Here is a 27138-nt window from a genome sequence, read left to right as displayed (position 1 = left end):
ACACTTATTTTTCTAGGCTGTCTCTTGTACAGAGTTATCCCCCCTCTCTCTACTTGTCTGATAAAAACATAAATGGAAAATGTAGTAAGAGCTGACACACTGCAAGGTCACAAGACCCAGTCTTTTCTATGTAATTTGGAATAAATGGTTTGTTGATAAATCACTTCAGAGAAATGGAAAAACACACTGGTACAAAACCTTCCACAATGTCGTTCAGATAATTGGCTATAAAATATAGTGTGAACCAACAGCCCAAGGACAGAGACTCAGAAGTAAGGGGCATTAATACCATGCTATGCAAGGAGAACCATTTCTCTAACTCACCAGTCCCCAAAGGGAGCCTTCTGAAGTGGCGACAATGGTAGCAGCTCTCGGGGTGTTGTACATCAGAGCTAGTTCTCCAAAACTGCCATGGTTGTCATACTGACCAACACAGCGGGTTTGATTATCTTTTGTTACTAAAATATCATAGGTTCCCCTGGAAATATAACAAGAAACAATTTTACTTATAATGGGCAGGTGTACATGAATAGAAGGTTGTTGTTATTGGGGAATTCCAACAGATTTTTGCTAGTAAAAAGAAATATAATAGATTTTTGCATTTTGACTTTGTATTCTGTGACCTTGCTAAACTCATTTATTAATTTTAATGAGTGAACTTGGCATTTTCTAGAGGATCATGTCATCTGCAAACAAAGACAAAGCAGCTTTATTTCTTCCTTTCCAATCTGTATGCCCTTCTTCCCTCCCGTCAGTCCTTCTCTCCTCACTCCATCTTTTTCTTTTCCTTCTTTTTTCTTTGCTTTATTGTGTTGGTTAGGACCTACAGTATAATACTGCACTGAAGTGGTGAGAGGAGACATGCTTTGCTTGTCTGGTTCTCCATCTTAAAGGGAAAACATTCAATCTTTCACCATTAAGTATAAGGTTAGCTATAGGTTTTTTTTTTTTTAATAAATGCTTTTAATCAGGTTGGAGAAAAGTCCCTTCTATTCCTAGTTTGCTGAGAGTTTTTATCATGGAAAGGTGTTGAATTTTGTCAAATGCTTTTCCTGCAGGTATCGAAATGATTGTATGGGTTTTCTTTTGTAGTCTGTTGAAAACTAGGATGTAGAACTGATTAAAATAAAGAAAAAAATGATACAATTCTCTATCTATTGATTGTTAATGACTACTAAAGAAAAATATTCAGAATGGACAAACATTTGGAGAAATAGTCACTCTCAATACACCACTGAAGCAAGTGTAAATGTTTTAAAGTTTCTGAAAGATAATTAACAACATAACAAATCCCTTAAAGAGACCCTTTGACATAGCAATTCCATTTCTAGGCACTCTGAAGGAGATAATCAAAGATATTGGAAAATATTTAACTGCAGGGATGCTCACCAGGTAATATTTATAAGAACAAAAACCAAAAACCACAATTTAATCTGCTAACAATAGGGGATAGGTCAAATATATGTCTATATTCATATTATGCAGTCAATATAAATCATGACATAGAATAATATTGTATCCCATGGCAAACTACTTCAAATAGATTTTAAAAATCAAGTCAATGTATATGACCTAACATAAAAAGTATACATATAAATGTAATAAAGAGTTGACTACATTTTACATGTTTGTTAACAGCTTTCAAGCCCTACCACTCCCAATTCTTCTTCCTCTCCTGTCTCACATCTGGGAAAGCTGAGTAGAAAACCTGGGTGCCCCCTTATTTGGCACTGATGGGATATTCAAACAAAACTAGAGCCTGCTCATATATAAGAGTACTCTGACCTCAGCCCCACCCTCTAACCACCGTGAAACGCCAAGCCAGTCACCCCTCCCTGCTGTCTTAAGTCATTTTTGGACCTCTTGGGAACCTGGCCTGTTCTCCCTTAAAAGCCTCATTATGTGAGTGATAAATCTTTTCATACCCTCTTAGCTGTGTGTGTGGGATGATCAGTCTCAATATCTGAACCAAATTTGGGGTAATGGATCTGACCTAACAGTAAAGCATAGGAAAAAAAAAAAAAGAAAAAAGAAAGGAAGAATATACTCTGGGGATGAAATTAGGGTTAAATTACTTTCTTTCCTGGTTGTTGTTTTTTTTTTCTTCCCCTAAGTTTCCTACAAAGAGCCTCCACTTGTCTGATAAAAATCATCAGGTATCATATGTTACACAAGAAGCAAAGAATAAAGCCAATCACTCAAATATCAGGTACACAGTACCAACCCTGCTCTCAAGGGAGCTCACCACTGAATAGGTAAGCTGCACTGTGTTTGACCTGGTGGACAAGGCAAAAGTAACAAGGACATGAGTGGAATAAATGGAACTCAGGGTAAATTCACTTACGTGTTTTTAGTCTCTCTTCCAGGAGACACTAGCAACTTAATTTTGGGAACAACACAAATAATTTCAGGAAGCCACAAAACAGAGTCTTTCCTAACCTCTCTCACTTCGGTCCTCTTCCAAATAATGGGACATATTTTTCTCACTGTTGTTATCATCAAATTATGTAATAATTATCTATTTAATTATGTAATAGTTATCTATTTCTAGTCTCTCCAACCAGAAAATGAGTTTTTTGAGGTCAGGAACAACATCTTTTTAATAATTTATTAACAACCACTTTCAGTGCATGCAAAAGATAATACCTCTCATTTACATGTGTAATAACAAATCATTCCCTTTGTAGACAGGCATTTCAACCTATAAGCTATGGATATGTGCAGGTAAATGCTTATTTCCCAGACTGCAGGTACCTACTGGGATTCCTGTCTTGGTGAGGGAGCACACGGCAGAGCAAGGGGGAAAGGTGGCTGTTGGAAGTGGTGATATAACTTAAAAAAATTATTCTGTCACTACTTACAGAATTCTATGAAGGAAGCATGAGCATAATAGATAAAACAGTCTTTAAGAAGACATTATTTGTATCATCTTTACTCTTTAAATAAAACATTTCTTTCCTAACCCTAACTGTAATCATCTGTCAAAGTATCAAGGGCCAAAAGGTTACCCAAGGAGTACGTTCTTTTTTTTTTAACGTTTATTTTTTTTTAATTAATTAATTACTTATTTATTTTTGGCTGCATTGGGTCTTCTTTGCTGCACGCAGGCTTTCTCTAGTTGCGGCGAGCAGGAGCTACTCTTCGTTGAGGTGTGCAGGCTTCTCATTGCGGTGGCTTCTGTTGTTGCAGAGCGCAGGCTCCAGGCGCGCAGGCTTCAGTAGTTGTGGTGCGTGGGCTCAGTAGTTGTGGCTCGCGGGCTCTACAGCGCAGGCTCAGTAGTTGTGGTGCTAAGTCGGGCTTAGGTGCTCCGCGGCATGTGGGATCTTCCTGGACCAGGGCTCGAACCTGTGTCCCCTGCATTTGCGGGCGGATTCTTAACCACTGTGCCACCAGGGAAGCCCAAGTAGTACATTCTTGAACACTTTCCTGAACGAGCAAAAGGCTCGACGAGACAGGGGACCAGCTGAATCTAGTACAGCTACTTGATCAAAATGAAAAGACCCTTAAAAATCTTAAAAATCAGGAAAGCAATTGGAAAAAAATGAATAAGGTCTGCAGAGTAGATGAGAGTACTGTATAAAATGTTAATATCTAATTTTTACAATTGATCTCTGCTTATGTAAGAGAATATTCTATTTTTAGGAAATATACACTGAAGTATTCAGAGGTAAAAGGGCTTATACCTGCAACTTACTTTCAAACAATAAAGTTAATGTGGTAAAACATAAATCTGGGGAACCCAGGTTTATAAGAATTTTTTGTACTATTTGTGTAACGTTTCTATAACTCTGAAATTACTTCAAAAGAAAAAATGAAAAATAATTAATGGAAGATATTGGGTGAAGCAACATCTTATTGATCTTAAACTCTGGTGAGGGTGTTCCTTTCAGGACTGAGGAGGGGTCAGAAGGAGTCCTCCAGGTGATACTAATAGCTCAAGAGGTTAGGACACACCAGGGCGAACAGGTCAAACCCAAATATTTCATGTCTCCCAACATGATTTATACCTGGAACAGAGCCAGAAGGGGCCAGAGGTATGGAGGTTGAGGCAGTATACTCATGTGTAAAATTAGGCTAGGATTGAATGATCCAGATGATAATAAAGTGTTACGGTTATTCTTTACAAAATCAATTCACTTGAACACTTGCAAATAACATGTTTATAAAGCATAGCTTGCACATTTCACCTAATTGTAGATAGTGGCAACCCAAGTATGGGTTGTACTGAGGACTCAGGGCAGCAGTAGATAGAGAAAGGCAGGCTGTGGACAGAGAGGGGCAAGCTTTGAGAAGCTTGTTTACGTGGCCCTAAGTCCTGTTTGGGCTGAACAAAGCATAGGGTAAAGCACTTGCCCTGAATTATGGATCTTATTAAGTACAGCCGTGCAACTGCAAAACTCCATCTCCTACCGTTCAATGACATAAAAGTTGTCCCCATCATCTCCTTGGTCAATGACGTGCTCATCAACTTTGACTGTCCTTTCAAACATGGCATCGAGGACTTGAGAAAGCTGTTCCTGCAGGGAATACACAACGAGAAAAGATGGCTTCTACATTTGTGGGGGGAAAAAAAACTCTGCTTATCTTAGTTGGTGACTACATGGTAGATGGTAGAAGTCCCCACATCAGACTATTCCCCACGTTCAAGCAGAAACCTAAGGGCTGTCTGAAACAAATGCTTTCCTGTGGCCATTCAGCTTTGCATCTCCACATATACAGCACAGTTGCCAAGTTTTCTGAGGCAGCATTGTTTTGAAAATACATTCTATAATTTACGCAAAAACAGGTATCTAAATCATGGTGCCTATTCTCCCAGCCGCACCCACAAGACTGTCACTTGCCTTGATGGCTCTACTATGTCAGGTGTAAAGCCATGTGATGCCACCTTCCTCCAGGTGTTGATATTAACAGGATTATCAAGGCTAAAAGGCTGAGATGGCCTCACAGGTTATCTCATGGAACAGCACAACTACTGCTCTGACTAGCCAAGCACATCACTTTACCTCTCTGAGACTCAGTTTCTTCATATGCAAAAAAGGGTTTAATAAATAGTTTCTAGCTCATCAACTTTTATGACTAAAGGAGAAAAATCTAAGGAAAGTGTATGTCACATAACAGGTACTCAATAAACGAGATCTATTACCAGACATGTAATACTGCTACAATCATTTATACACAACACATACAATTAGTTACTTACCAATATTACCTGCCATAACCAGAAGGTAACTAACTGTACCAGTAAGTATAATGAAAACAAAACAATGCTATTAAATTCTAACAAAACAGTGATCTCAGTCTAGGGCCAGCATCCCTCTGTCAGGGAAATCAGTGACTGTTACGGAGCACTAAATACCAGTTTCAACTCAGAGAAAGACTTTGTCTTTGGAGGAATGTGGATTGAAGATCTGACAAGGAAATAATTTTATTGCTGCATAATTCCATGTGATTTAGTGTTCTGTCAGTGTGACTGTTCTATCTAAAATAACATTATCACCAAAAAGCACCTCTTTAGTTCCATAGTTCCAGGTGTGCTGAATACTGTAAAAGCTGACAAATACTAAAAAGGAAGGCTTGCTACTCATGTGTCATCCACGTTAATGTGGAATGTGAGCTCAGTGTTGCCAGAAATCTCATGTTTAAATACAAGTAACAAATTAAAGTTTTCACATACAATACAGACCAAACATACACATCTATACCTGGCTGTATCTGGCCTGTGGGCTGTCCATTGGCAGCCTCATGTTTTGAGTAACTCTTCTTTTTCTGGCCTGGGCTCTTCAGAAACATCAGTGTCATGATATAGAATAAGGCATGGGGGAAGCAATCTGGGTTACAGGGGACTAGAATCATACCATGACAACCAAAAGCAACGTGTGACTCAGGACTAGAAAACAAAACGAAAAAGCCATAGAAAACTTTACAGGGAAAATCTTAAAAGCAGTTCATACATACTTGTGCCTACATATACACACAAGAAACAGTGTAAATGTGGCAAAATGTTAACAACTGGTCAATCTAGGTCAAGAATATAAGAATGTTCATGGTACTATTCTTTGACTTTTCTGTAAATTTGAAAATTTAAAAACAAAGGTTTGGGAAGTAAATTTTTAAAAAATAGAAACAAATACACTCACTGGAATGGCTAAAATTTGAAAAGACAGATAATATCAAATGTTGGTTAAGGATACAGAACAATTGGAAATGTCACATATTGTTGGAAGGAATGCAAAATGGTATAACCACTTTGAAAACCATCTGGTAGATTTTTACAATATCAAACATATACCTACCCTATGACTCAGCAATTTTGCCCTCAGGTATTTTACTGAAGAGAAATGAAAAAAAAAGGTCGCAAAAAGACTTGTATAAAATGTCCAGAGCATTATTGATAAGAGCTAAAAGCAAGAAATAGACCAGGTATCCATTGTCAGAAAAATGGATAAACAAACTGGTATTTTCATATAATGGAATACTTCTCAGCAATAAAAGGGAATGAACGAACATCACCAAAACAATGACACACTGACATCATGGATCCCTTGATATGATGCTCTGAGAAGGACACAACAGAATTTCTGTGTAGTCTGGCCAAAGATGTATAACCGCATTTCAATCATGAGGAAACATCAGACAAACTCAAATTGAGGTATATTCTATAATGTAATTAACCAGTACTCTTCAAAGTGTCAAGATCATGAAATACTAGAAAGAACTGAAAACTATCGCAAATTGGCGGAGACTAAGGAGAAATAACAGCTAAGTGCAATGTGCGTTTCTGGACTGGATTATTAACTAGGAAAAAAAAATTAGTGAGAAAACTGATGAAATTTGAACAAGGTTTTTAGTTTAACTAATGGTATTGTAACAATGTCATTTTCCTGGTTTTGTTTTGTTTTTTTTTACATCTTTATTGGAGTATAATTGCTTTACAATGGTGTGTTAGTTTCTGCTTTATAACAAAGTGAATGAGTTATACATATACATATGTTCCTATCTCTTCCCTCTTGCATCTCCGTCCCTCCCACCCTCCCTATCCCACCCCTCTAGGTGGTCACAAAGCACCAAGCTGATCTCCCTGTGCTATGCGGCTGCTTCCCACTAGCTATCTATTTTACGATTGGTAGTGTATATATGTCCATGCCACTCTCTCGCTTTGTCACAGCTTACCCTTCCCCTAATTGTCCTATGGTTATGTAATATGCTAATATTGGCGGAAGCTGGATGAGGGGTATATGGGAACTCTACTATTTTTACAACTTCTTTTATGAGTCTAAAACTAGTTCAAAATAAAAAGTGAAAAAAGGAAATGGAATGTTGAATAAGAAAGAGTCTCAAAAATATTGTGCTGAGTGAAAAGAATCTCTCACAACAGAGTATATATTGTATGATTCCACTTATATGAAATTCTAGAAGGCAAAATTAATTTATGGTAGAACAAATCAAAATAGAAGTTGCCTCTGGGGGGAGGCGAGCAAGAATTGATCATGAAGGGGCATAAGGAAACTTTTTGGGGTGGTGGCAACATTCTACATCTTGATAGGGGTTTGGATTACCTAAGTGTATGCATTTGTCAAACCTAAGTACACTTAAAACTCATGCATGCATTTCATTATATGCAAACTTTACATTAAAAAGCTATAAACAAATATTGAACTATCATGATATGCATGCCAAAGTATTTAAGGGAAATATACTGAGATCTCCAATTTACTCTGAAATTATCCTCAAAAATAAGATGGGTTAATGCAGGGGCCAGCAAACAGTTGACTGTTTTTGTAAATAATGTTTTATTGGAACACAGCCATACCCTTTCATTTATGCATTGTCTATGGTTGCTTTCCTGCTACAATAATGAAGGTGAGTAGTTGTGACAGAAATATTTAGTATCTGGTTCTTTAAGCAAAAGTTTGCCAACCCCTTGGTTGAGGGTAGACGGTATATCATGTGACAAGCACAGTAAAATGTTAATGTTAGAATCAAGGCAGTGGATAAATACATGTTCTGTAAAATCCTTTCCACTTTGTTGTATTTGAATATTTTCATGATAAAATGTTAGAAAAATATAATTAAATCTGAAAATTCAGTTATCATTTTTCAAGACTGAAATGGTAAAATGATGTTCTCCAGCACTAAGAAAAATCTGAATACTAGACTGACACAGCAACTTCTTTAGAACATATGATAGTATAAAATTTACAAGGGGTTTTATTCACAGTAGATAAAGAAGCAAGTATGCTTTCCATTGATACAGATGAGTCTTCCAGGGAAAACAGTTGATACAGACTATTATTTCTTACAACCAGTCTTTCCTTGAACTCATGGTCCTTGTTTTATTCAATCTCAGACTAATAAAATTCTGATTAAAGTTCTCGCTATTCCTATAACCACACAGCTACCAAACAGTCTGGTTTACAGACACCAGGGATAGTTGATTCCCTTGATTGATACAACATAAACTCATGTTTGACCAGCCAGATTCCCAGAAGGCTGTGGGGATATCTTCAGAAGACATATTTGCAGGAGCTGGGTAGTAGGAGAATTCTATTTCCTATCCTTCCTGTCTCTGCACATTCTGGGATTCCCCAGCAGGCCCAGCACCTCAGCCATTCATGTGGCTTCAGCATGTGGCCGTCAAAGTACAGAAGGAACAGGAAATCTGAAGCATCTCTGTCCTCAGGAGGTAGCCCTGTTTTCCATCTCCACCAAGAGAGGGAAGACAGGCACAGGCACAGATCCTGTGCTGGGGCCCTAAAGACACACACCACTCTGTGTGTGCCCCATGCCTGAGGTCTTCACTGAGAAATAATCATAAGAGGTGCCTTACACCAAAGGAGTGAGAAGCAGTCACACACTTCCAGTGGGTTAACCGCTACCGGTAGAGAGGACGCCACACTGGCATCTTTGGAGAAATTACTCTTCAGCATAAATAAAGACCCTCCAAACTAAGCCAGGGTCATGCAAACCTGAGCATTTCCTTTTAATATGACCCAACTGCATGGTCCTCAAATGGTATTGCCTTGGAGGAAGTACCAAAGCAGTTCAGAGAAATACTAAAAGTCATCTGAAAAGCTCATTATGGATTACAGTGCTCAACACAATGCAAACATTTGCAAGTAAGAAGAAGCTAAGGTTTTAATGCCTCATATGACTGTGGCTAAGATGCTAAAAAACTGTTTAAATGATGAATAGGACAAAAGCTAAAAGCCAAAAATATTTTAAAAATCAATGTTACCTGATCAAGATTTTTGAAAAGAAGAATATCTTTGCAAGCTTCCTGAAGTCTGCACCTCTGTTGATCAGTTTTAGGATGAATCACCTGCCAATCCAAATAAAACCAGGAAAATTTTTTTATTCTATTTAAAAATATTACTTAACTTACAAATTGGTATATTTCTTTCTCCTAAAAATGGGAAAAATTAAGAGCATGTTTACTATAATTTTAACTCTATACAAATACCAAGCAGCACCCTGATCGTGGACAGGAAATATGATAGGGGTGAAGAGTACCCACCCTGGACCGCCCACTGGCTGTGTGGCTGGCAGCAAGTCAGCTATGCACTGGAAGCCTCAGAGTCCCCATCCGAAAAGCAGAAGGTCACATATCGTTCATTCAACAAATATTAAGCATCGACTAGGTGCCAGGCACCGTCTCAGCTCTGGGGACATAGCAGTGAACACAAGACAAAAACACCTGCTTTCACATTCAATAAATACATAAAGTATGTTAGAGTGACAAGGCTAAGGAGAAAATAAGGTAGGGAAGGGTGCGTGTATGAGTGTGCATGTGCGTGTGTGCGTCCAGATGAGGCCTGAGAAGGTGACATTTGTAAAGATCCCAAGGAACTGAGGACAACCTGAGGGAGTGAGTAACGTTGACATCTCTAAGAGCACCTCAAGCAGAAGGAACAGCAAGTGAAAACAAGGTCTTATGGTTGGTTAATAGCATGTTTGAGAAAAACCAGGAGACAGATGTGACTGATGCAGAGCGAGGAGAAAAGATCAGGAAGAGACCAGGTTTGGGGGTTAGGTGGAGGGCATTGTAGATCACAGATCTGGAACTTTTCTCTAGTGACATAGGGGCAATCTGAGGGTTCTGACAGAGGAAGGAAAGAGATTTAATGTTTTTAAAGGCTCATGCTGGCTCCTGAGTGAAGAACAGCCTTGAGGGAGGCAACAGTGAAAGCCAGAAAGCTACTGTGATTATCCTAGTGCTAAATGGTGGTGATTAGGACCAAGGTGGTAGCCATGAAGGTGTTGAGAAGTACTGGAATTTTAAATATGTTTTGAAGACTGAGCCTATCAGATTTGCTGAAAATTTGAATGCGGGTATGAAAAAATGAGAGGAGCTGAGGGTGACCCTAAAATTTTGGACCTGAGCAACAGGAAGTTTGGAACTGCCAAGAAGTGAGCTGGGGAAGACTGTGGGTGAAAAAGAATGTCTAAACGTAAATAGTCAGGAGCTCAGTATGAGTTGTTTGTTGAAATGTAAGTGGAGATGGCAACTAAACAACTGCTATACAAGCTAGAGTTCAAACCTCAACAGCTTAGTATTACTAGTAGTATTAGTGATATCTACAAAATTAGAATTGTCATAAGGATTAAATGAGCTAATACAGGCAGTGTTTAAAACAGAACCTGGCATTTAGTAGGTGCTCAAAAACTATTACTCCTATTACTAATACTACAGATATTTAATAAATGTTTATTGAACTAAAAAAAATAATTATTGCCTAGTATCGCTGTTATAATTGAGAGGCCCATCAAGCTCCTTCCTAAGTATTGTCTTCACCCTAAAAAAAGCACATTGCTTAAACTGACCAGAAATAACAGATGCCAAAAGTGTTAAGTAATTTAAATTTGTGATATTAAAAAGTTAGTAAAAAAAGTTTTAACTTTTTAAACTCATCAAAATTTTACAATATCTAAAATAAAAAATTCAAAAACCTACATGTCTATTATACTCACACAATGGTAGCATTTTATTATTAGAATACTTCAGAATCTTTCATAGTCTACTCATTTTAAGGCACACTTGAAAGATCATTAAAGTTTCTTTTATAACATCAATCTTTTTTTTTTTTTTTTTGCGGTACACAGGCCTCTCACTGTTGTGGCCTCTCCCATCGCAGAGCACAGGCTCCGGACGCGCAGGCTCAGCGGCCATGGCTCACGGGCCCAGCCGCTCGGCGGCATGTGGGATCTTCCCAGACCGGGGCACGCACCTGCGTCCCCTGCATCGGCAGGCGGACTCTCAACCACTGCGCCACCAGGGAAGCCCTATAACATCAATCTTTTAAAAAAGATGGTTCAAATTTGCTTTTATAGAAGTAATTTGTTAACTGTACAAGAATTTAAAAACCTGAGTTTTTAAAAAAGCACCCAAATATCAACCATAGTCCTACAACAACTACTGTTAATATCTGGGATATATCCTTCCAGGTATAAATCTTTGCACAAACAAGTAAATAGGTAGACAGATGGATAGATATTTTTAAATTATTTTTTATTTTATAAAATGCTCTATAAAATGTACCTCAAATATACATCATTCCATGTCATTAAGCCCAGTCCTGTACCATCATTTCCAATTGCTGCAGATTCTCTTGACTTGAATGTACCTTAATTTAGCCCTTGGCATCCCCTATTTTGGTTCATTTATGTTGCTTCCATTTTTCAATTTTACAATACTGCAATAATCTCCTTAGAAAGGACCCAACTGTTTGTTAGGGATGAATTCTCCTTCACGTAACTGCTGAGTCAGCTGGCTTGACTAAGTATAAAGCTCTGACAGCTACAGCTAGGCATCCCTCCTTACCATATCCTCAACCAATCTTGCTTTCATTCTTCTTAATAATTGTCAATCTGTTAGTTAAAAGATGGCATCTTGCTGAGATTTTAATTTGTATTTATTTTAAATGTCAGCATGATTATATTTGGTATATAGAGGAGGAGGGGAGTGAGTGAGGACTAAAATTATTCTACCTAATACCTTTGCTGCAGTTCTTACCCTTGGATCAGTATCCTCCTCTTCCTCATCAGGGTTATAGGTCTCAGCACAGACTAAATTTGGAGAGAAAAAAATAAAGAGAAAAATAAATAAAACAGATGTGTGTTTTACTGGAAAATAGGAAGTGGACACAATTTTTTTTTATTCACTGTTTTCTAAAGCTATAATGATTTTTGTAATCCCTTCCTTCAATTAACAAATATATTAAGTACCTAGTAATGCCAGGCATTCTGTTAGTGATGAAAAGCCAGCTCTCTAGGGATTGGTAGTCCAAACAGGAGAGAGATGATAAAAAATATTATCTACTAAATTCTATGGTAGTAGCAAGGACAAGCAAGGAAGTAATATCTCTGCTGAGCTATGAAGCAGGGATGGAAAACCAAAAAGTACAGTATATGCAATATAAACATATGGATATGGAATTGGAGTAATTATGAAAAGAATAAGTTAAAATAAAATATCTCAACATCATTATGTACATGAATGACTTAAAAGTAAGAATTTTTTTTTTTTTTTTTTTTTTTGTGGTAAGCGGGCCTCGCACCGCCATGGCCTCTCCCGTTGCGGAGCACAGGCTCTGGACGCGCAGGCCCAGCGGCCATGGTTCACGAGCCCAGCCGCTCCGCGGCACGCGGGGCCCTCCCGGACCGGGGCACGAGCCCGTGTTCCCCACATCGGCAGGCGGACCCTCAACCACTGCGCCACTAGGGAAGCCCAAAAAGAATTTTAAACAAAGTAAATACTATGTGTCAGGTTCTGTTCTAGGTACAGTATTATATAAATCTAAAACCAACTTGATTTTCTTTGCAGGTAACCTGTGTTTGCACCAGCGGGCCACAGGACGTGTCTTTGTTGTAAAGCAAAGATTTAAAAAATATTAACTGAACAATTGTTTATAATAGCAGAATATCATAAATGATATAAGTACCCATTTGAATCATACAGCTATAAGAAAGAACGAGGAAAATCCCCATAGGCTAATAAATAGTGAGTTCTAGGGGAAAAAAAGGCAAAAAAACCCAAGGTGAAGAATATACTACATAGTATTCTGTCCCTTCCATAAAGAAGGACTTCCATGATAAAGGAGAGATAAGAATTGGGGAAGGGGGACTTCCCTGGTGGTCCAGTGGTTAAGAATCCACCTTCCAATGCAGGGGAAGCGGATTCGATCCCTGGTTGGGGAACCAAGATCCCACATGAAGCGGGGCAACTAAGCCTGCATGCTGCAACCACTGAGCCCGTGCACCTCCAGAGCCCAAGCACCACAACTAGAGAGGAGCCCACGTGCCTCAACAAAAGATCCAGCATGCTTCGGGGAAGATCCTGTGTGCCGCACCTAAGACCCAATGCAGCCAAAAAACAAGGGGGGGGGGAAGGGAATAAATACATAAATATGAATATTTATACAAAAAATTTAACATATTTATTTTTTCAAAAGGAAACAAGAGAAGGATAAACCAGACAGTAGTAAAACTGTTTCCTAGAAGGTAGGCAGAAACAAAAAAGAAGGGATAGGGAAGGGAATGAAACTTCTCTAAGAAAATTCTTTTATATAGTTTTGACAGTTAAGCCATGTTAAAATGTTTTATATACTTAAAAAATTAAATTGATAAGGATGGAGGGACCCTAAAACTGAATACAAAGAGAAACAAATGAACCTAACCACATATCAGGTTGATAACATAACCACAGAGAAGGAAAGGAGAATTATTTTAAGTAGCTTCTGAACATAGTACTGTAACCATCCACCCTCAGTGGGATATATTCCAATGACAAAAAAGAACTGCTATTTCCAGTGGTACAGTAAAACTCCTCTGTGTACTACAGTTGTGAGTAAACAAATATACAGCCAGATGTTTTTCACTGGAGAAAAGGGGAATAAAATTATGGAACAGAAGAAGGGTTAGAATTGGAGATGTCAGTACAAGTCATGATTTTAAAATCTTACCCTTAGGTGTTACAATGGTAGACACAATGAATTATCTAGTGAATAAAAGTTAGTGTACTCACTAACAAAACTGTTTTGCCAGGAATGATCTAGATGTGATCACTGGTGTTGCCCAGAATGCAACAAAATAAAGGCAATGATATTTTGCATTCTATGAGCATTTTGTAGTGGACCTTTCTCATCTTCATTCCTCTTACAGCCTTAATCTACCAAATTCATTCATAAGCCTTGTATTATTTGTTAGGGTTTATTTCTTATTTGTTAGCAGGCAAGAAATATAAAAGTTTCTTGACCCTATGCTCAATTCTTTTGTATGATGGCTAAAAATCTCTACATATCTATAAAGAGGGGATAAGATGATACATACCACTCTCAATTTAACTCCTGATTTCTTACAGACATTTACTCATTGCAGCCCTGGTCTAGCTTGCATCCCAGCTTCCCCTTCCTCATAGATTCTCTGACCTAATGGAATACCTGAGAAATGGTGACTCCTAGCATGACCTGTACACAGGACTCCCTTCCCTGCCCAGCCTACTTGTGTGGACCACGCCTTCTGTACTGTAATGCCATCAACACTCTGCCTGTCTAACAGGGACCCAGTATCCTTAAATAGATGGAGAAAAATCAGGGAGAAGGGAGTAAGAGCATAGGTACCATTCTAGTCCCTAAAACAGTATCAGGTAATGTTCTGCAGAGAGTGCTGCCCAGCCACTGGTGGTGCAGGCTTTTGTAGCTGAGCCAGGGAAGTGATAATGGGATGTAGATAATGACTTTCTTTCTATCTTTCTCCAAGCCATTCCTGTTTCCACAAGGAAACAAATTTATCTCAGATCTGTCCTAAAGATTAAGGCAGACACCTTCCTGAGTTCCTAGATGTTATTGCTGCCTCTTTTCACATCTTCATAGGTATTTGGGTTGGGGCTGAGGAAGCAGCCAGAGGGCAGCTAACCAGATAGTATTTTAAACTGCAAACCTCTTGGTTCTTTGCACTCTTGATTAATGTTGTCATTATCAACCCAGCTTTCTAAACCAGAAATTTGGAACTCACCATGGCTTCCTTCTTTCACCTCTTACCCAATGAATACACCAGATTCTACCTCAGAAATATTCTCATATTTGACCTTTATTCAGCCTACTCTGCTACTCCTTGGTCCAGGATTTCAAAATGTCTTCTTAGAAATACGCATTTTAAAAAAACTCATTTTGGAGACAGATGGATATATGAGTATTATTATACTAACTGTCTCTACTTTTGCATATGTATGAAAATATTCATTTAAGAAGTTGAAAATAATAAGCCTTTAGTGATGAGACTGACAGGATCTTACTGATAATGACACTTAGTCTTGAGCTAGCCTATTTCCAGGCTTGCTTTTCCTCTGAGTTTGGAGGAAAGTATTTTAGCAACTTAGCTCATTTTTATATTTTTAGACAATGTAACTGAGGCAACAAATGTTATAGTTTTTAAGTCTTAAGGTACAGCACTATGATTTAAACAAAAGTAGTTATTTTCATTAAAATTTTTAATGTTTCTATTTGTGAAAAACATTATATCTTTATTTTTTTAAACTGGTTTTCATTTTTTCCCTTTTCTTTTGAACATCAGACTCAGCTCCCTTTTCCCTCTTCCTTTGTTTACCCTCAACCTCTCTACTTTCTGGTACCGATCCCGAATTACTTTTCTCATTTTCTATATAAAAAATCCATTTTTAAGTGTCTATGTGATTGTTGCCCCTTATGGTTCTACACATCAGGAAACCTGTCTCAGTGCGGGGAGTCCCAGAGTCTGTGTCATCCCCTATGCAGCCTCAAGACCTACACTGAATGTCGGACTTCCCTGGTGGCACAGTGCTTAAGAATCCACCTGCCAATGCAGCGGGCATGGGTTCGAGCCCTGGTCCAGGAAGATCTCACATGCCACAGAGCAACTAAGCCCGTGCACCACAACTACTGAGCCTGTGTGCCACAACTACTGAAGCCCACGTGCCTAGAGCCTGTGTTCTGCAACCAAGAGAAGTCACCACAATAAGCCCGCGCATGGCAACAAAGAATAGACCCCGCTCGCCACAACTAGAGAAAGCCCACGCACAGCAAAGTCTCAACCCAGCCAAAAATCAATCAATCAATAAACAAACAAATTTTTAAAAAAAGACCTACACTTTTTAGGTCATGAGATGGTCAAGACCTACTGAAGATGAAGACTAAAAGAGCAGCACAGCCCCTCATTTGAGGGAATTAATTTTGCCACAGTTCTCCAGCAGATGTCGCTAGTTAGTAATCGGAAACAGTACAAAGTAACAACAGATTATCCAGCAGAATTTCCTCTTCTAAATTTTAACTGGTGCTTCTTCCATCCAGAAACGTGAATCACTAAAATGTGTTTGTGAGAGAAAATCTCCTCATTTCTACAAAGAAATGAGCCCAGATCCTGGTCACAGGCATGAGGCCCTGTGCTGTCCTGCCAGCGCCCATGAAGAGTTGATATAGCCTGGGTATATTAGTCAGCTAGGGCTGCCATAACAAAATACTACAGACTGAGTGGCTTAAACAACAGAAATTTATGAAACAAAAGGGTTTTTCTTTTTTGGATGAAGTTTTTTTAAAAAATATTTATTTATTTATTTGGCTGCATTGGATCTTAGTTGCAGCACGTGGGATCTTTCATTGTGCCACGCAAGCTTCTCTCCAGCTGTGGTGCGGGCTGCACAGCGCGCCAGGCTCAGTAGTTTTGGCACGTGGGCTCTACAGTGCGTGGGCTTAGTTGCCCTGTGGCATGTGGGATCTTAGTTCCCCAACCAGGGATCGAACCCACGTCCCCTGCATTGGAAGGAGGATTCTTAACCACTGGACCACCAGTGAAGTCCCTGGATGAAGTTTTTAAATGAACAGAATCACACTAACATTTTAAACTGAAAGTTAACACTAATTTAGAACTATTTAAAGAAAACTGCATTTAAGGAATTTATGGACTGTCTTCATTTGATGCATTTATCACTCGATGTAGAGGGACTGTTCTGCTAGAAGGATTTGGAAGGTACAGATTTTCAATTCCAGTGATTTGCAAGGGAGAGGCAGCATCAAGGAGGGGAAAAGCTCATCTATGAAGCTACACTCACTGGAGTCTGAGCTTAGGTCCATCTGTTGCTCACTCACTATTTCTCTATGTCCCCAGTCCTTGGTCTCTTCAACACTAAGAGGGGATAACAATAGTAGAACCATGTTAAAGCGTTAATAATAGGAGGTGACATTTAAACTTAGGGCCGGGCTCACAGGAGACACTCAACAACTGTTAGCTCTCCTATGCTGCTTTACTTTCCAGATTATTATTCAGTCAGACACCCTGAATTGTTGAAGTCTCTTCTGCAGTGTTTGACACAGCACATGTCCTCATACAACTAGTTTTAGCTGAAATCCTTGGATCACATCAGGAGCCCATTCCCCAACTATCTTTCCAATTTTCTTTTATCTCCTCTCCTACAGCCAGAGCAGCCAGTTCCAGTTTATCCCCCTTCAAGTTCTTGAGACATTCTTCCACCTAGAACGCATCCTTCTTGGTACTGGCCAAATAGTAACCATGTTTTTCATCTTCCAGTGCAATTTCTGCCTCCCTCCAAGAAGTGTTTCTTTATTTTATTTCTGCCTCCAGTAATTTCTCTTCCTGATCCTCAATCCTTCCTTTGTTCCTTCCTTCTGAAAAATGTGAGTGAGCAATACACAAAGTAGCTTTGGTGAGATATGGGAGCAAAAGTCTGACTGGAATGGGCTCAAGAGAGAAGAGAAACTAGAAATATGGACAATTCTTTCAAGGGTTTTTGCTATAAAGATATGGAGAGAGAAAGGGTGGTAGCTAGAGAGGGAAGAGTGATTTTTTTAAAGTTTTATTTTTAAGAATGGAGAGCCAACGATATGTTTCTTTGCTGAGAAAAATAATCCAGTTGAAGAATAAAGATTATGCAGGATAAAGAACAGGTAACTGCTGGAAGGATGAAGGGTTGAGATCTAGTGTACAGGTGGACAACTGGACTCACAGGCAGATTAAGAAGGATAGATGGGGTGGGAGCCTAAGGAAATTCTCTTCTGTTACTTCTGTTTCCTTAGCTAAATTGAGAGGAAGATTATCTGACAGGAATGAGGATGGGGGAGGAGGTGTTGGAGGTTTGGAGAGAGAGAAGAAACGAAAGACTTATTACCTAGGAGAACAGGGGCGTGAAACAAGTATAGAAACACAGTATGATTGCTGCCATCAAGAGCCTACTAGAAGTTAATGATCATGAACTGAAATAAGATCAGTCAACAGGGCTGCGTATTTTCCCTCAACCAAGTACAGCTGTGGTGCAGACACAATAAGTGGAGAATTGGGTTAAACCACAGTGTGGTTTAGCCAAGAAAATAAAAAGGGAAAATGAATTGAGGGAAGGTGCCAGGGAGTGGTTATAATCACTGATCAAGAAATTTAAGGTTAGTAAAGAGGAAGCGAGAAAGTGAAAAGGAGACAGGATCAATGAGTTCTGAGAGCTGGAGTGGGACAGCGAAGGAGCTGTTAGAAGACAGCAGGCAGTGGTGGGAGACTGGGATCACTGATTGAGAATATGAAAAGTTGTAATGCTCGTCCTACCACAATACAACCATGGAAATGAGTGGCTGAAGTAGGGTGGAAGACAAGAACCTTGGAGAAGAGGAGGTCAAGGAATGGAAAGACCAGACTGCAAGGATTATCTATGTGGAAATAAGAAGGAACAACCTGGGGGTTATTAGAGGACAAAAACAAGGAGGGGCAGTGGCTGGTAGAATATAATGTGAGGTTTGAAGTCGAGGGTTTTAGGGAGGAGGGAGAGAGAATGGCCTGGAAGCAGCAATGAGGAACAGTAGAGATATTCACCCACCTCCTGTCAGTGTTACAAGGAAAGTGAACGAGAAATGAGCCATTTGAAAAGCCTGCAGGGCAGGCCAAGTTTCAGCTAGATCAGGAAGATGAAGACTGCACTCAGAGAACAGGCTCTGTTCTCTGAGTCTACGGATTTAGCTGAAGACTGACCAAGAGTTCCAGAGGGTAAGAAAGGGGTACATAGGGATGCTAAAGGGTAGTACTTAGGAACCATGCTATCTGTGGGCACTTTATCACCTCAACTGTTGCAAGTTACTTAACCTCTGCTTTGCCCCCAAGTTTCCCTATCCATACAATGGGATAATCATAGCATGTATCTCAGTGTTAGTCTGAGGATTATATTCAACAATACAAGGCAGGCATTTAGAAAGACCTTAAAAATGTGCACCTAGCACACAGCCTGCACTCAAAAAATGTTAGCTATTGCTAACAAGTTATTTGCTCTCCTGAATAATCATTTTGGACTCTATTAAGAATCCCTTTTTTTCACTTAACATTTGAATGATATTAAAAAGTTTTAACTCTTCAGTAAGATTGTAAAAGCTAAGGGTAGGGATAATACCCAGTACTCGTCTGAGTCCTCCGTAGAGTTCAAGGACTGAACCACATTGACGGAGAGGCTACGCAGCAATTCATCTGTGACCGTCTGTGACCTCTGGAGGAGATGTCACTGCACTCTCCATTCCCCAGGCCTGTCCCACAGATGTCAAGAGCTATTACTAATCTTTGGTAAAAAGGGGTGCAGGGATGAACAGAAATGGGAGATAGTAGCTCATGGGTCTCATACTAGCCTCAATTTCTATTCTATTTCCTCTCTGTAAGACTTTTTTTTTCTTTTTTGGCTGCACCTCACGGCATGTTGGGACCCCCCCCCAACTAGGGATCGAACCTGTGCCCCCTGCAATGGAAGTGCAGAGTCCTAACCACTGGACCACCAGGGAAGTCCGGCCTCTGTAAATGACTTTCTATAAGTAACAACATATTCTTCAAACTCCTTTCAACAGACTTTGGTGTACAACCTTACCAAAAACTTTCTCAAAACATAAATGAGCAGATTTTCTCAAAGAAAATGATTGAGGGATAGGAAAGAGATTCTAAGCCTTATCAGATGTTAGGTCATATGACAATTTAAAGTCAAGAAACCTTCCCAGAACAAGGGGATATGAAAGAATGATGTGACACATACAGCTCGCATAGCAATTTTGAAACACATAAACATCCCAACAGTACCATCAAACAAACTCCACATGTATCTAAAAGTCAAGCATCTTATTATAAGAAAAACTTTCAGAAAACATATTTATCAGCTCTATGAAAAAATGGGGACCTTCTCAGCTTAGGAATAATTATGAAAAAAAAAAAGAGATGTACATAGTCAATAAATATTTACTGAGTACCTGCTCTGTGCCAGGTAGTGTTCAAGGTACCAGTCACAGATCAAAATTTTTAAATCAATAAAAAACAGCAAAATTAAAATAAGTAGCACACCAACCTGGAAAATTTTGTATTAAAAATTTCAAAAGGTTAAAAATCATGATAGGGGCTTTCCTCGTGGCGCAGTGGTTAAGAATCTGCCTGCCAATGCAGGGGACATGGGTTTGAGCCCTGGTCCGGGAAGATCCCACACACCGTGGAGCAACTAAGCCCACGTGCCACAACTACTGAGCCTAAGCTCTAGAGCCCGCGAGCCACAACTACTGAGCCTTCGTGCCACAACTACTGACGCCTGCGCACCTAGAGCCCGTGCTCCGCAACAAGAGAAGCCACCGCAATGAGAAGCCTGCACACCGCAATGAAGAGTAGCCCCCGCTCTCCTCAACTAGAGAAAGCCCGCACACAGCAACGAAGACCCAACATAGCCAAAAGTCAATCAATCAATAAATAAATTAAAAATCATGATAGAAATTTATTCACACTTATAAAAAATAATCTCGAGCACAACAGATAAAAGGGAAAAATATCATCAAACTAGTCCCATACAAGAAAATAAAATAGATTTCCCATATTTGGAAAATGTTAATTTTTGGTTAATAATCAAACGAATCCCAAATAAAACAATTTGAGATATATCTTACATCTAAATTAAAGGAGTATGTTTGTAAGTCAACAATATAAAAATATATTAAAAAAATAAATGAAAGGAGTAGGCACTGCCTATGTTAGTGAGATGGTGGTGGAAAAGAGGTCTTTGCAGGGTGTCTTTCTCCCTGTAGCCTATTTTGTAGACTATCTCTAGTAAGCAATACACAGAAAAAGCCAAGGCAACGCTCAGTCTCTGACCAGAGAATGCTACTTCCAGCACTATTACTGAGGAAGTAATTTAAGTGGCTCAACAATGTAAGCAAGAAGCTAATGGCAAGCATAATATAGAATGCCAGAAGAAGTAATATGAAAAGTTGTTTTTAGAAGCCATAATTATGAACATGGAAAAATATTAATGACATAAATGAGACAAACTGATTATAATAATATAAAAATAAGTACATATATACTCAGAACTTAAAATGAAACAGAATGAAGGAACCACAGGTAATTTTTATAATGTTCTATAATGCTATCAACTTACCTTTTTATTAAAAAGATCACTTTATTTTTATTTACGATAATCCCATCTTAAAATAGCATTTCAGTAGTATGCTATGAAAAAGAACACATACCTGATACTCGCCGCCGATCAAATCTGTTAGGAACTGGAACTGCAAAACAAAGAAGCAATGTTTAGTCATCATTGTATCACATGACTCCATCTTTATCCTCCCTTTTTGCAAAGATCTTTGACAACAGAACTAGGAACCTCAATACCAAGTGGTGGATCAATTCATATTCGTCCATAATCAGCCAGAGACAGTGGTTCAACAAGATCACATAAAGACAATATAAAGAATAATATATGTCTTTGAAAACAAGCTCTTTATAACTTCAACGTGGGTGGCAATTTTATTTCTGTTGACATCCAAGTTCCACCTAATTTGTATCACACCAAATGAATAAGAAGTCTACTAAATTTACTGGTAATTTTATGATATCAAATAGTTAAATTTTCTTCTTTTAAAGATAATTCCAAGACCTGCTAGACCTGCATTTACATTTCATTTTAAAATAACTTAATGAGGGACTTCCTTGGTGGCACAGTGGATAAGACTCCTCGCTCCCAATGCAGGGGGCCCAGGTTTGATCCCTGGTCAGGGAACTAGATCCCACATGCATGCCACAACTAGGAGTTCGCATGCCCACGTGCCACAACTAAGGAGCTGGTGAACTGCAACTAAGGAGCCCGCCTGCCGCAACTAAGACCTGATGCAACCAAATAAATTAAAAAATAAATATTTTTTAAAAAATAAAATAAAATAATGAGTATTACACTAAAATAAAAAATTAACCATGAAGTTATACTCTCCCTCAATACAGGTGGATTTTCTCCACCCACAGTCACTGTATTAATCAGAAAAATTGATCATGTTTTTAGGTTAAAACAACAAAAAAAAGTTGTTTTGCTAATTTTTCCTACTTTTCACCTAACATTCCTTATGTTTGATGGTTATCTAAATTCTTACCACTGAACTATATATCATTTAAACAAGGTGGAGGGACTTCCCTGGTGGTACAGCAGTTAAGAATCTGTCTGCCAATGCAGGGGACACGGGTTCGAGCCCTGGTCAGGGAAGATCCCACATGCTGCAGAGCAACTAAGCCCATGCAGCCCATGAGCCACAACTACTAAGCCTGCGTGCCACAACTACTGAAGCCCACGGGCCTAGAGCCCATGCTCCGCAACAAGAGAATCCACCACAATGAGAAGCCCGCACACAGCAATGATGGGCAGCCCCCGCTCGCTGCAACTAGAGAAAGCCCGCAAGCAGCAACGAAGACCCAATGTAGCCAAAAATAAATTTATAAAAAAAAATAAACAAGGTGGTTTTTTTCACCTTCAAACATTAATCTGATTAATTTTATTTTTAAAATATATAAAATATGCCTTATAACCCTCCAAAAAACAGAAATTTGAGGATTAGTGAAAAACAAATTGAAGATGGCTCAGAGAGCCAAACTCTAATGCGAGGTCTCTGAAAAAAACATAGACCCAGGAAGGAGGCAAATGCTCATTCATCTTAACAGGATTAGGATTATCTTTTTGCACAGCACAGGGTCAAAGTCATGTTACTGGAACAAATAGGCAAATAGTCAAAAGAAAACCCCAGCATTCCTGAAAGTACCTACAATAGTCTGTCACTACTTCTTCAATAAAAAGTGGATTAGTCAAAATTAATCCATCCACCAAGGAAAGGAAGTGATTCAGTTCAACAAATATAGGTAGAGTACCTAGTATGTGCCATGCACTACAGTAGACAATTTGGGAGACATTAGTAAGCAAAACAAAGATCCCTGATTTCATGGAGCTTGCTTTCTAGCTTGAGAGATGTGGGAGAGTTTCCTTTGATCATCTGAAACACATGTGCTTGTCACTCAGGTAGACAGATGAAATGTACACCAGCATAAACCCTCAACCCAGGCCTCATGGAATTTCCATAATTAAAACCCCATTAAAATTAGTATACAACCTAAAATTATAAAGTACACAGTGAAACAATTTAGTATGGGTGCTATCAGGGGATACTTCAAAGGGTGAGATATCAAGATTATAGAACTATCATAAAAAAAGAAGAGTATGTTTAAAACAAAGACATAAAAGAAGGAATCAAAATTTTAAAATGCAAACTTAAAATCAATACTTTTGGGCTTCCCTGGTGGCGCGGTGGTTGGGAGTCCGCCTGCCGATGCAGGGGGCGCGGGTTTGTGCCCTGGTCCGGGAGGATCCCGCATGCCGCGGAGCGGCTGGTCTCATGGGCCGTGGCCGCTGGGCCCGTGCGTCCGGAGCCTGTGCTCTGCGACGGGAGAGGCCGCAGTGGTGAGAGGCCCGCGTACCGCAAAAAAAGAAAAAAAATCAATGCTTTCATATATCATGCAAAAAAGACAAAATGATTTTTTAAATTCCTAAAGCACTCCCTCTGTGAAAGAGTTCAAAAGTACTTAAAAAAAAAAGTGACTTGCAGTGTAAAATGTAATTAAAAACACAAACATGCTGCCTGATAAATCTATGTGTTATTTCGTTTTAAATTAGTACACATCTTAAAAGCTTTCACAGGGCCAGAGGTCAGCTGCAGTTGGAGCAAGATACAATGCCAAGGCACAGAGAATGTAATTAATGACTACAGCAGACAGAGACCATCTATTGTAATTTCACCACTGCTTAAATAGCCCAAAACAGAGCACATCAGAGTTTATGTGGGTCAAAGTATTCAACCAGTGTAAGTATGAGAAAATCTTCCAGCAGAAAAACAATGCCTAAAATGCTCTCCTTTTCTATTATAAACAAATACATAGGGAATAGGAAGACTTATAATTTAGGTTACCTGATCTGAAAACATGTGCCTCAAAAATATTAACAAATGAAATCTCAGTGGAAACTAAAAGTCATTATTCCTGATTAAATGAACTCATAAATGCTGACATACCCTGAAATTAAAACATGGTTCTTTGAGCAGGTAGAATATTTTATGTGGTGAATATTAAGAACATGCTGGAGAATTTGAAAACATATCCCAAAGTCTCTCCTATTTTAAACTGAACATGATGGACAATAGAATCTTCACTATGAACATGGTAGAATACGGCATAAAAACCTGGAGAACAGGGACTTCCCTAGTGGCGCAGTGGTTAAGACTCCACCCTCCCAATGCAGGGGGCCCGGGTTCGATCCCTCGTCAGGGAACTAGATCCCACATGCATGCCACAACTAAGCGTTCATATGCCACAACTAAGGATCCGGCAAGCCACAACTAAGGAGCCCACATGCCGCAACTAAGGAGTCCTCGAGCTGCAACTAAGGAGCCGGCAAGCCACAACTAAGGAGCCCACCTGCCACAACTAAGACCTGGCGCAACCAAATAAAAAAATATTAAACCCAAACCAAACCAAATCCGGAGAACATAATCCAAGCACAGCTAGGGCAGGGCAAAGCTCAGGACTCAAGATTCTACAACTGCTGTGGCCAATAGGCACACTCAACTTAAAGCTGGGCTGGTAGGATGTTAGCAACACCAGCTGTGTACAGAGGCAAATAACAGAAGCAGGGCATTAATGAGGGCCTTGTGTTTGGAGGACCTCAGCATAGTAAAACATAGCACAGAACAGTAAATCTCAAAAGTGGACTACAAAGCAGCTGTTAGGGCAGGCCCATTAGAGTGGTTAATCAAACAAAGGGATTGCCAGGAAGGGCTGCCACCAATGGGTGGCAATTATGCTGAGCCTCCATAGGCGGGGGTGAAAGTGCATCTCTGGGCAGATGAAATAACTTGACGAAAGCCCCAAAGGCAAGAAAGTTTTTGGAGAGTGTAAATGTCCCAGGGTGCCTGGAAACATAGATGAGGGAGAAGCAGGGTGTCAAAGGAGGAACACTCAATGATGCAAGAAAAGTCCAAGAAAAGCACCGAGTACCCCATTTAGGGTTCTGAGACCCAATCAATAAACTATGGGACTCATTGGCTCACAATTAAGAAAAAAAACAGAGAACGGAAAGGAAGGAAAACAGAGAAGACAAAAAAAAAAAATCCACCATGATTTCACACACAAATTCATTCTGCTTTCTCTATGGGTCAGAAGAGGGAAAGAATGCTGCTATTCTTTTTGAATTTTTTTTATTTTTAAAATTTATTTATTATTAATTTTTTTGGAGTATGGTTGCTTTACAATGTGATGTGGAGTCTGAGCATCAGTATTTTTTAAAAGCTCCCAAGGATGAAAATCACTACAACAGCGGAGGGAACCAGGTGGAAGCTACAAGGGTACAAGCCAGGCTTCTCTGAATATACCTTATTTGGTTGACTTTGGAACCATGTAAATATTTTACATAATTATAAAATTAAATTTGAAAAAGAAATCCCCAAAACATAAAGCAAACTAACTGTATATTTAATTGGGAGGAGAATCACACAAAGAACTATTTCAAATGACTTTAATTGGATATCCTAGCAGGGTATACTCTAAAGATAACAAGCACTGAAGAAATAGTTTTCAGAAATAATACTGCTAGTCTACGATTCTGAGACTGTTATGTGGGCATTATGGGATAAAGAAAATGAGTAACTGTGTTATTGAATACTGGGATTTCTGGCATTAAAGGATATACATGGGCTTCCCTGGTGGCGCAGTGGTTGAGAGTCCGCCTGCCGATGCAGGGGACACGGGTTCGTAACCCGGTCCGGGAAGATCCCACATGCCGCGGAGCGGCTAGGCCCGTGAGCCATGGCCGCTGAGCCTGCGCGTCCAGAGCCTGTGCTCCGCAACGGGAGAGGCCACAACAGTGAGAGGCCCGCGTACCACAAAACAAACAAACAAACAAAAAACAAACAAACAAAAAAAGGATATACATTAGGTTGAGTAAAAGCATTATAGTCCTAAGTTTAAACTGGAAATATGACTAACCTCTGGAGTAAAGAGCAGCCCTACCATGCATTTTATGATCTCTACTATTTTTGTCTAAAGAGAAACAGCGTTCCTTGAAGAAATTGCTAATTCCTGGTCTGGAGCTAAACATGTAACAAGACTAGAAAATCTTCTACCAGAAATCAAGGACACTATAAAAGACTGCTAGGATCATGTCAAAAGGAATTAGGAGAAAACCTGAAGAGGTTCCCATGACACAAAGATAGGATAATATGAGCATCAAATAAGAACAAAATGACAATGGATAAAACATCAAATACAGTTAAATCTTTAAATTTACACTGATTTGTTACAGGACTTCATTTGTCATCTTTGGCAGATGCTAGAGAACTTATTCTGAAAACAGGTAGATAAAAGCAAAGACTCATCGTTTATCCTGCCTTTTCTGAACAAACTATTCCACAGGGTAACCTAAGAGTTAATGAGGGGAAGTTTTTCCAGCTTATGCATGAAGAAGGAATGATAGAGGGACTTCCCTGGTGGTCCATTGGTTAAGAATCCGCCTTCCAATGCAGAGTACGTGGGTTCGATCCCTGGTCAGGGAACTAAGATCCCACATGCTGTGGGGCAACTAAGCCCACACACCACTACTACTGAGCTTGTGTACCTCAACTAGAGAGCCCACATGCTGCAACTACTGAGCCCCACGCTCGGAGCCTGCACCCCACAACAATAGAGCCTGTGCACTGCAACTACTGAGCCCGCACACTCTGGAGCCCGTGTGCCACAACTAGAGAGAAGCCCACGTGCTGCAATGAAAGAGCCCGCATGCTGCAATGAAGATCCTAC

General features: G+C 39.4%; 1 protein-coding gene across 1 annotated transcript in view; it reads right to left on the bottom strand.

Annotated features, from left to right (window-relative positions):
• PRKAR2A (protein kinase cAMP-dependent type II regulatory subunit alpha) overlaps nt 1-27138 on the bottom strand; it is an 80356-nt gene that overhangs the window by 21024 nt on the left and 32194 nt on the right. The window contains exons 2-6 of the mRNA XM_060161956.1: nt 21504-21542; nt 12011-12063; nt 9236-9319; nt 4411-4517; nt 325-478 (exon numbers count right to left, since the gene is read on the bottom strand). Coding sequence (XP_060017939.1) covers nt 325-478; nt 4411-4517; nt 9236-9319; nt 12011-12063; nt 21504-21542 — 437 coding nt within the window. The remainder of the gene's footprint in view (nt 1-324; nt 479-4410; nt 4518-9235; nt 9320-12010; nt 12064-21503; nt 21543-27138) is intronic.

This window comes from Lagenorhynchus albirostris, chromosome 10, assembly GCF_949774975.1.
Source record: "Lagenorhynchus albirostris chromosome 10, mLagAlb1.1, whole genome shotgun sequence".
Classification (NCBI taxonomy): domain Eukaryota; kingdom Metazoa; phylum Chordata; class Mammalia; order Artiodactyla; family Delphinidae; genus Lagenorhynchus; species Lagenorhynchus albirostris.
The sequence above is the reverse complement of the archived record's forward strand: the minus strand, read 5'-3'. Positions and strand labels throughout refer to the sequence as shown.